This window comes from Poeciliopsis prolifica, unplaced genomic scaffold (assembly GCF_027474105.1).
Source record: "Poeciliopsis prolifica strain line A6 unplaced genomic scaffold, Auburn_PproV2 SCAFFOLD072, whole genome shotgun sequence".
NCBI lineage: Eukaryota > Metazoa > Chordata > Actinopteri > Cyprinodontiformes > Poeciliidae > Poeciliopsis > Poeciliopsis prolifica.
The window spans coordinates 80236-91581 of NW_026562447.1; the positions used below are offsets into that span (position 1 = coordinate 80236).

General features: G+C 37.2%; 1 protein-coding gene across 5 annotated transcripts in view; it reads left to right on the forward strand.

Moving 5' to 3' along the window:
• The window catches only part of smarcd3b (SWI/SNF related, matrix associated, actin dependent regulator of chromatin, subfamily d, member 3b), a 44900-nt gene that overhangs the window by 30714 nt on the left and 2840 nt on the right, over positions 1–11346 (forward strand). For 3 of the 5 annotated variants that reach the window (XM_055020935.1, XM_055020933.1, XM_055020936.1), the window contains 9 exons: positions 1270–1392; positions 1520–1645; positions 2722–2817; positions 6982–7083; positions 7189–7350; positions 8282–8379; positions 8477–8612; positions 10615–10737; positions 11225–11326. In XM_055020935.1, the coding sequence (XP_054876910.1) occupies positions 1270–1392; positions 1520–1645; positions 2722–2817; positions 6982–7083; positions 7189–7350; positions 8282–8379; positions 8477–8612; positions 10615–10737; positions 11225–11326 (1068 nt within the window). The remainder of the gene's footprint in view (positions 1–1269; positions 1393–1519; positions 1646–2721; positions 2818–6981; positions 7084–7188; positions 7351–8281; positions 8380–8476; positions 8613–10614; positions 10738–11224; positions 11327–11346) is intronic. The other 2 variants (XM_055020934.1, XM_055020937.1) reach the window with 1 other exon arrangement.

Below are 11346 nucleotides of genomic sequence, written 5' to 3' on the forward strand. Positions count from 1 at the left end.
GATTCTTGGAAAGCGCAGAGGGCTGGATCATTATTTGTTATTTCCCAAAATGGGAAGGGAGAGGTCGGGCGGAGTGATGAGAAGTTTTCTTCAGGGGTTTTATCCTGTTATTTGGATGGCTGCTCGTTGATTTGCTCTGCAATTGTCAGGCTTAGATGGAAACACATGAAAAAGTGAAAGAGGCAGCAGATGACTCATGTTCCCACAGGTGAGAGTGGATCTTTGGAGGTGCAGATTTGCAAGTCCTGTCCGCTGAAGCTGCAGCTGCAGCTGGACTCCTGCCTTACCCCCTCTGACATCACCCAGACAGAGATAACAGCGAGCATGGCATGGCATGGGGCGGCACTGACAATGAGTCAGGCCTGGGGAATGTCGACCAGACTCCTCCATCTCAGCCCGGCAGATAGAGAAGGAATGAGAGGGAACAATGAAGGCAGGAAAACATGAAAGTAGCAGCAGCAGGGAGGGAGGACAGGGAGCTGGAGGAGTGTGTGTGCACAGTTCGGTAAGCAGCAGCAGCAGCAGCCTGTGATGCTGGGATGACTTTCATCAGTATGGTAATGCTTGAGTTCTGGCTATTTGTCTGCATCTCATTCTGATCCCCTGCTGAGCACTGTGAAGCGACTCATTAATGATAGCCAGAGCTGTGGCTCTAAGTTAGTTGAGTATTTTATTCAACGTCAGTTTATGTCACTACTGCAAGGAATCTCATTTATCCCCAGAGTGAAAAGGTATCTGGCTGCTTACATGTTTCTTCTGTTTAGTTAAAGTGTTTGAGATCATCAAATAAATTCGCATATCAAACAAAGATAACCTGAATAAATCCAAAAAGCTTACTAATGGTTTTATTTATCAAGGGAAAAAAGTTATCCAAACTAACATCTTTGTTACAAAATTTGACAAGTTTCCAGCCCAAAAACAATGTAAAATCCATCAAACTAAAAAGAAAACTATATATATTTATTTATGTAGATCTTTGACCCACTAAGTTTAACGTCACAAACAGGAGGGTGTACATTTTCCTTTAGGATTTTTATTGAAATCAGAATGAATATTTACACCAATTTCATCAAGATATTTCCAGACTATCACAGTGTCCCCTTTATGTTTAACTGTTGGTTTGTTGGGTTTTTTCTAAATAAGGCAGCTTGTCTGCTTCAATATTTGTACAGTAATTATGCATTTGAAGAATTTTTTTACTTTATAATTAACTGAGTGAAGGTTATTTTATGCAAATTTCACAACATGGCATCTCTTAATTCTGAGCAGATCCGGGAACTGGTACCTGAATCTCAGGCCTACATGGATCTACTGGCTTTTGAGCGCAAACTGGACCAAACCATTATGCGTAAACGCGTCGACATCCAGGAAGCTCTGAAGAGACCGATGAAGGTAAATAAAAATAAACCTCTTTTAAAACTTTTTAGTGTTTTTTTTAGCCATTTACATAGCACCTGCATTTTTATTTGTGATTATTATTGCATACTAAGCTGTGCTCCTGATTTTGCCCTTGTGTCAGCAGCAAAAGCGTAAACTAAGGCTCTATATTTCAAACACGTTCAACCCAGCTCGACCTGACGCTGATGACTCAGATGGCAGCATTGCATCATGGGAGCTGAGGGTAGAGGGAAAGTTGCTGGATGATGTAAGTTTTGTTTTATGCTCCCAAACTGTTTTGCTGTTTATAGTTAATTGTTATTTGCATATTAAGATTTTTTTCTAGAGAATATTGGCAGGTTGAAAGTAGAACTGGGTGATGAGGCTTAAAAATGAAATCCCTCATTTTTTTCCATCAAATTTTTATTTAAATTTATCGTGCCTTATTTTCTAAAAAAGAAATTGCAAATGACATATTTTCAACCGTACCTCCTGTGAGTTGTATCAGCTAAACACATTTTTGTTCAGTTATGAGAAAATAGTCATAATAAAGACACAATTTTACCAGAGAAACTTTGTGAAATTACAAGAAAAAAAGTTCTTTAATAAAAAAATATTTTGTGTGTTGAAGTTCTATTAAAATTACAACTTTATTGTATTTATTTTAATATTAAGACTTTATTCTCATGTTACTGCAAATGTATTCCTGTAACATTCTAACTTTATTTTAATTTATTTTTAAAAACTGCAGCCTGACTGTTATATTTCATCATAAAGTTGACCTGAGTTCAAAGTTCAACTAAATAGAAACTGTAAAACAACATCGTAAAACAAGATGGTCGCCTTTGGTATTGGTGAATAAAAAAATACAGACTTTAAAAAAAAAGTAATCTTTACAAAATAAAAGTTTTATTTAATCAATAAAATCTATTTATTGCCCAGCCCTATTTGAAAGTTGCGTTTTTATTTTGTAAGTTAAATGGCTGCTTACTCTTTATTAAGGCTTGTAATCAAACCCAGAGCTCCTCTGGGCTTTCAGTCACTTTCTTTATTGATGTACTTGTAATGTGTTGGCTGAGAGCACAACATGACTAAATGGTGAGAAAAGGCAAAATGATTTGTTTTGTGCTATAAGATCTGTGATTCATAACAGGGGTAAGCTTTCAAAACCCACAAATACTTTCAGTGAATCTTGAAGGAAGTGAACCATGAGAACGATTACCGTGTTATTTTCACTCTTTGTGGTTTATCTGAAGTAACGATGCGATGGGAGAATTTATGAATATGATCATTATTTATGAGACCCGGGACATGAAATGACTGGTTTTTTTGTCTGTTTTGCAGCCGGGGAAGCAGAAGAAGAAGTTTTCTTCCTTTTTTAAGAGCTTGGTGATCGAGCTGGACAAAGAGCTGTACGGTCCGGACAACCACCTGGTCGAGGTCGGCACACACAGCGACTTTGACACGCACAAACAGGAAGGTCACACAGCATGTGGTCTCATTAAAGCCAGAACTATTTGACCGAAAAGTTAAAAAATTTGATTTTTTCATACCAAATGCGATTTATGATTTCAATCAATTTTTTTTCTTGATTTCCTTTTCCAAAAAATAAATAAAAAAATTTTAAAAAGTGGCTTTTATCCCAATCATCCCTTTTGTAAATTGTACGACAAATTATTAGGGCCAGGTTATACGTTTTTTGTTTAATTACTAAAATATTGTCAGAATATTTACAGAATAAAGGTGTAATTTCACTAGAAAAAAAAGTCATTTTAATGATAATTTTTTTGTTGCAGTTATCATAAAATTACTTCTCTATTCTGCTGATAATACGACTTTATTCTGGTAATATTAAGACTTTATTCCTGTATTATTTTGCTTTTGTCATATGACTTTATTGCTGTAAAAAAATGTCGAGAAAAGATAACAAAAAATCTGAAAAATCTGTCCTTTAGCCAAACAATTCAACCCTGAGGTGTAGCTGAAAAAATTAAGGATATGTGGAAAAACAGCTCACTCTTTGCTGCCAACACTTTTGCCTTCTTATTTCTCTATAAAAATAATAACATCTGACCAAACCTCAACAAACCCAATCACCCAGAATTAGCACAATCGCCCTATTGCTGTTGAACACAAACTCAGTCTTTTTAGAAATTTTACTTGTCCTTTAGAAGAAGTCTAGCAGATCTGGTGAGAAACAGGACACTGTTTTACTTTAAATGAGTCACAATGTAACGTCTTCATGTTACGTCTCGGATTCGCTCAGCTTCTTGCCAAGAATAAACTCTGGAAAACTGACACAACTCTCACATCTGAACTGAAAGTAAAGCGAAGAGGTGGTCGGCCCGACACCAAAGGTGCTGCCAGCGGGTCGAGAAACAGTTCAGCTCATGACTCTCCCTTAAAACCACAGCTTATTATTGTTCTACGTCACTTATTATGAATGTGAAACAAAGGACATGTTTGATGTAAGCCTGAATGAAGAGAGACGGTTTTTGGAGTCTCACTTTACTGATACTAACAGATGAGCAACGCAGTAATCATGCAACGATGTGCAGAAGTTTTTCAACGTTTAAGGTTCTCCTGGCCTTTAGATGTTTCAGGGGTTTTTAGCTGCTTGTCTCAAATTTTTTATCTGGAACACTGAGATAACTGGAGATTCCTACTGGCTGTTGTAAGTTGTAAAAACTGACAAATTACTGCAGTTTTATTTTGTCTAAAAGGAAAATCTGGTGAAAATCTTGCAATTTATGTTTCGTTTAGCATCTACTACATCTATTTTTTCAGTTATCTTTGCTACTTTTCCATATTTTTTTTAAAGAAATAGGAACAAATTGTCAGTTTGTGAAAAATTATTTTTATAAATTTAACTCAAAAGTACCTCATTTATTTCAAAAGAAAATTAAATGTCTTCAGGATCACCTTTAGCAGTCAGTGTTGCAACAAGCCTAGAGAGGCCTCTGACTGGAGACTGTCGCTGTTTGATTGTCTCATGGCTGTCATGACAGTAAGCATTGCTAGTCCACCTCATTTGCTTTTGCTGCTTCTCTGTAAATCTTTGTCTGGCTGTATGGTGAGAAATCAGGCAGAGATGTTGGAGTAGGGGATAAGATCCTTGATGAAGTTCCTGAAGATCCATTTTAAACTGTTTTTTTGTTATGTGAAGGAAGTTCTTAGCCTCATCAAAAACATACATGTAGTGTTGCTTTAATTCTGACATGCATGTTTGAGAAACCCTTTTATCTCCATCGCAACTATTCAAGAGAGTTGAGAGAGGAGCCATGTTGTGATGACTTCCTGAAGGCGGAGTTTCAGAAATGGCAGGAGTTTTTAAAGAGACAGGCGCCCAATTTCATGGCGTTAAATTACAAAGTTTGATTTCTTTTTTTTTGTATATATCATTCTTATAACAACTGAAGTGTGTAGTAGAATGGCAGTATGTGACTGGAAAATGTATTAAAACAACCTAAAGAAAGTCTAGGTTACCACCTAAAATCTCAGTAATTTCAGTAGGTTTGTCATTATGTAAAAAAAAGTGAAAATGTTTTTTTTTTTTTACTGTAGGCAGGGAAAATGAGCCGCAGCGAGACCATTTAATTTCAGTCATTAGAGACTCAAGGTTTGACTTGGATTGGTAAAATAATGAGTTGTGAACATTCCTTGGCGATGCTCAAAATCAAAAATCCAACTCAAACCCTCAATAAAATTAAAAATGATGTATGAGTGAGTGAGAATGCAAAAATGCCAACTTTTAATTTGACAAACTGCATGTCAGCCGTGCTGTAAATTCTCCTTTTGCTCCGCCGGGACAACATTCACACGTCTTGAACAGTTTGTTCCATTACCAACACAGAGCGTCTCTGCGCCACATGAAGCACTGAATCGGACTTTCCAGCGCCGCAGTCAAGGTCAATGATAGTTTCCCTCATTGAAAATTCCCATTTTGTCATGTCTGGCTAAATGTTGAGGAACAATGATCCCATTTCGCCTGCTCGTCGTCACGTCCTCATTGGTTAAATTGGAAATAACGCAGGATGAGAGGCAGAGCAGCATGCAGATTTTTCCTCCAACAGCAGAAAAATTGCTTTTTAAAAAATTTCAAGCACACAAGGTTGTTTCAATATGCAGATGGTGTAAATGGCAGCCTGGTTATTATAAACAAACAGCAGCTGCCCTTCACTCTGCATCTCCATAAAAGTGTAAAAAGAAAAAAAGAAGAGTGAGAAAAAAATCCACTTCAGAAGTTTCAAAGTGAAAATGAGGCCTCTCAAGGTTCCTCATTTTTATCAACCCGACTCTCAGGTGCGTCTCTTTAAGTGATTTTCAATCAAAGGAATTTCATCCCCCTCTTGAGGTGCATTCAGTGCTGGATCTGCCCTGAGAGCAGCAGCCATTGGTTGAAAGAAAAATGTGTTTTTTATGCATCTGACAGGAAAAACAGAACTGAATCTTACTGAAGTCTTTGTGTTATTAGTTTTCTGCACTTGTTTTATTATAATTTACAGTCATGCTTTCATCTATTTTTCGGGCTGCAAAAAAGCACAAAAAAAAAAAAAAAATCACCCAAGGTTAGATCTATAAATCCTTTTTTATAGAAGACAAAAAAATCCTGGTTAACCCTTTGCTGTCTTGTGCTTCTTCTTCTCAATGTGTATGACTGCTTTAGAAATATTTAACCTTTTATCAAATAGTGCTGCCTGTGAAGGTCATTGCTCTGATTATTGTGTGTTAATGGCGAAAGATGTCCACTGTGTTACAGCTATTTATATAAATTTCATCCTAAAAGATCTGAAAACTTTAAAGCAGTTGCATAATCTCAGTCTGAAAAATCCAGCCTTGAGTTTTAGCGCATTTATATATATTTAAATCTATTTAATAAATATATTCCCTCTGTAACATAACAGGTTTAGAAATCAATGGTCTCACTACTTAAACTTACTGTCAGTAGATCACACTGCTAATTAAAATGTTAGCTGCTAACGCCAAAGCACGACAGCAACATGATGTTCAGCAGAAGCTAATGCTAAAGCGCTAACTTTTGTTTAAATTATATCTTCCCTTAAAAGACTAAAAGCTCCAATTTTAGTTTTAGCTCTATATCTTATATGTTTGACATGTTATATTTTGTTATATTTATATTGCTGCTTATATTCTGCTTCTTCCAATTGTTTATTTTTCTATGAAAGGTTTGAAAGATGAATTAATGAATGTTTCTATTGAGATGAAAACAATACACCTTACCAATACAAACCTCTATAGTATACTGTAAGTACTATAATAGCATTGTTCTTAGATTCCTCTAAATTTACAATTGATTATAGATTTTAGAGAAATAATAAAAATGTCTGTTTTAACTAAAATTAATTAAATGCAGGTAATTATAATTGATAGTCTACAAGTGTTTGATCATATTTGATATCCGATAAGTGGAAATAACAGACCAACTTAGTCCAATACTGAGTCTATGACAGATTATTGTTGTTTTCATTAACCAAATAATAAACATTATGTTTAATAATAATCTAATCTGGTGGTGCCAAAACTCTCCAGAGCGTAGTTTGAACTTTTTTGTGAAATTAGGTTTTGGTCTGTTTGCTCTTACAGTGGCACCGCACACCCACCACTCAGGAGACAGACGGCTTCCAGGTGAAGAGACCGGGAGATGTGAGCGTGCGCTGCACCCTGCTGCTGATGCTGGACTACCAGGTGAGGGCGCCACAGATACCTGACATGTACAGGATGGTAGATTTGGTATGAATGATCTAATATGGATTGTTTTTATAGTTTTTATTAATCAAAATGTCTCTGCAGCCTCCCCAGTTTAAGCTGGACTTGCGCCTGGCGCGCCTGCTGGGCATCCACACTCAGACTCGCTCCTGCATCATTCAAGCCCTCTGGCAGTACGTGAAGACCAACAAGCTGCAGGACTCGCATGACAAAGAGTACATCAACTGTGACAAGTACTTCCAACAGGTACAACATGTTACAGAAAATAAGGCTATTAAGGGCAAAAAAACAACATGAACTGGGCAGCTTTCCCAAAATATATAAAACCCATAAAAACTGAAAGTGGGCACTTTTTAATAAAAATTGATAAAGATGGCCGTGCGCAAAAGATAAAGAAAAACATGGCATATGTGGACTTTTTCTAATGCTATGATTATAGCATAGCAACTCAAAAATAAAGAGTGTTTGACTATGTAGCGATAGCACAGAAGTCTAAGATGAACAGCTGTCACCACTGCAGCATAATTTTTCTTTATAACTTCTGGGAAAAACTAACTTGTAATTTGAAGGTAGGTAATCAGTGGAGAACAAAATCAAAATGGTAATAAATCTTTTTAACTAAATTGCTGGCATGATGCTTTTTATCCTCACTGATAAGTTCTAAAATAATAAATGTAGCTTCAACCCTTTTTTAATTAAAATTAGATTTTTTTAAAATTAGAATTCCACAACTTCAAATTTCAATGAGGTGTAAACACAAAAAATACAGAAGCTCCTTGGCGTTAGACACTTTTACGAAATGGAAAGACAAGAAAACATTCAAAGGAGACAAATGTGTGTTCATCTAAATTGCCTAAAGTTACCAGAATCTGCATTCAGAGTAGTAACTAAAATTATTAAAACAACTGCAAGTGAGACAAACAAAAAGGCAGAATGGGGATGTTTATTTTTGCCACAATTCATAGTGACAAGAAAAATAACCAAACTTATGAGAACTGCAGTAAGAGAGGCATTTGGTCTCATTAAGGTTGAGTAACCATTAGATGGCCTCATTTTCCATCCATCCATAACAAACATAAGTATTTTTATTTCGCTAAGTTTTACTAAGACTTTGACTGATATAAAATAGAGAGATGGGTAAATGTTTATTTTTGAAGATCCTTGTCCTGCTCCACAGATTTTTGACTGTCCTCGCCTGAAGTTCTCCGAGATTCCTCAGCGCCTCACTAACCTCCTGCTACCGCCCGACCCCATCGTCATCAACCATGTGATCAGGTACAGACTCCTACTAAATCACATGAAATCCTACCTAAGGAAGTAAAACCCCTCTCTGTTTCCTCTTCATTCACTCATTCTCTTGCTTTCCCCTCAGCGTTGACCCAAACGACCAGAAGAAGACGGCCTGCTACGACATTGACGTGGAGGTGGAAGATCCCCTCAAGAGCCAGATGAGCAGCTTCCTGCTCTCCACTGCCAACCAGCAGGAAATCGCCTCCCTCGACAACAAGGTGAACGTCCTATATCCACTCACTAGAAACAAGGTATATCAGTCTGAAAAAGGATTACAAGTGAATTGTGTGTTGGTAGTGAATACGATCACAAACTCTTCTTTCTATCAGTTTGTGATCTTAAGCTCAGACACAGTTGGGTTATGCAGCAGGAAAACAATCTAAAACATGCCAGCAAGCACAAATGGGTCAAAAATGCATCAAAAAGAAGGGTTTGAAGTAGCCTAGTCAAAGTCTGAACTTAAACAGGTGTTTATGCATGGAAACATCTCAGTATGGCTGAATTAAAACATCTCTCCAAAGAAGAGTGGGACCAGAATAACTCCATAGTAATGCAAAATACTCACTGCCAATGACTGCTAATCTTCACTGGAGTTGTTGCTGTCAGTTTTGGCTCAACAGTGATTAGATTTAGGAGGCAAATACTTTTTATATGGAACTGTATCAATAAAAACCCAACATTTTTTCTAGACAGTAAACGATATAACATGCAGTTACCTATTGAATTGTTTTCTGAGATGATGGTTGGAAAGCAACATATGAGGTCTTGGGATGACTCCAGAAATTAGACGTGTGAAATAAAATTGTGGTCATAAGTCAATAAAAGCTGGAAGATTTTTGAGCCAACTTTTAAATGGGCTACATTTTATTAGTGTTTATAAAAAATGGTTTTAGCTGCTTTGTTTTATCTTGGGGGTGTGGGAGGGGGGCGGGTTTGTACGGTTATTATTTCTGAAAGGTTTCTTTTTTTATGTCCAGTTCCTCTTTCTGTTTTATTTAGAAAACCTGGCGCTGGTTATTTCATTATGTGTAGTTTATGTTTCTGCCTATCTGGACTCTGTTTATCACTCATCTGTTGTTCATTTGGGAACCGGTTTCTCAGCAGAGCCCCTTCCTGGTAAATCGTAAAGCTCCTTCTTGGTAGACTTTTTTTTTTCTTTACATGAAAAGGATTGCAGAAGCATTGCTAGTTTAATGAGGCTGCAGTCCACTTAGGGGGAAGTCCTGTTTTTCAGTTCAACAAAAAAAACATGCCTTGTAATATGTGTAATATGCAAGTATATTGATTATATGATTTTTATGTAAAATCAAAATTTCTTCACATATTTTGTTGCTTTGTCTTGTCTTGAATCCTGTGATACTTTAGCACCCACAAATATATTTTTTTCCATAAAATATAAAGATTATGACTTCAATTTTGGCCATTGATGTGGTGGAACATTGATGAACAAGTTTAATATTTAATATTCCTTAATATTATTGTTATGCCCCCAAGATCTAGGGGTTGAGGGGCAGACACATAAAAATGTGTCCAGAGAAAATAAGTGGAATGTAAAGTCATTTATTCCAAAAATAAAAAAAGATGGTTTCACAAAACCAAAACACAATACAATTTAACAAAAAAAGGTCTAACCTACTGAAGAATGTTAAGTGCAAATTAGTTTACAAAATGTTCAAACAAGTCTGAGGTAAACTTAAATAAAGGAAAAGGAAGAAAAAAACACACACACAAGGGAGAACCAAGCCTCCCAAACACGAGGTTCTAGCTTGTTAAATCAGACTACTCCAAAGGCAAACTGTTGAGTAGAACAAGCAAGAACAAAAATGTTTCAAAATTGCCCAAAGCAGTTACAAGCACCAAAGGTGGGGGACAGCTGAACAAAACCTCTTCCTACAAGCTGCCCCACTGAAGGAATGGAGTCAGGATGGTGCAGGTGGGTCTCATCAGCATCTGATTGACTTGACGATCCTCTGCTGACCCAATGAGGTCGCTGCTCCTCTGCAGCCTTCAGGCAGCCAATCAGGAAGGTGTGCCCTCACAGTTGAACCTGCATAACAAAAAGAACCCTGCACAGCCTCAAGAGGCCAGGCGCTGTAACAGTTTTTTTGGAAAGCTAATTTTGAACTAAGCTGCAAAATTGAGGACGTGTTGTCTAATCAGAGGCGGTCAAGGTTGGTTCTTCTGGTTCAGAGGTTTGAATCTGGTGTTTCTGTTTTCCAGATTCATGAGACCATTGAGTCCATCAACCAGCTGAAGATCCAACGGGACTTCATGCTCAGCTTCTCCAGAGATCCCAAAGGCTACATCCAAGACTGGCTCAAGTCCCAAAGCCGAGACCTCAAGGTTCAACATGCCCGTCCGCCCGTCCGTCTGCCTATTCATCCATTAATCCATACGTCTATCCATACATACATGTATGGAAAGGTCCATACATCCATCCATCCATACATACATCCATACATACATCCATACATCCATCTTTCTATCTTTGTTCTTGCCTGAATGCTGTTTAAATATCCCTAATAAATAAATGGTGAACCTTTGTATTTATATGAAAATCTGCTAAAAGGTAATAGCTCTAGAACTTTGACTGTGGAGCAACATGTAGTTATAAATGAAAAAAAAACATGGCTACTCCTCTGGTCTCTCAAAATAAATCTAACCTTTTGTTGGACACTTCAATATGTTTTTAATTAAAAACATGTATAAAATACCAACATAAAGATTACAACCCTCAACACAATTTATTTTGAACCAAGAAATACTCAAACACAATGCCGTCACCTTAGATGTTTGCTGCAGGATGTAAGTTTTCTAACTTGTGCTGCAGTTGATGACCGACGTGGTGGGAAACCCTGAGGAGGAGCGGAGGGCGGCATTTTACCACGAACCCTGGTCCCAGGAGGCGGTCAGCCGCTACTTCTACTGCAAGGTGAAGAAAGCCCACCCCCT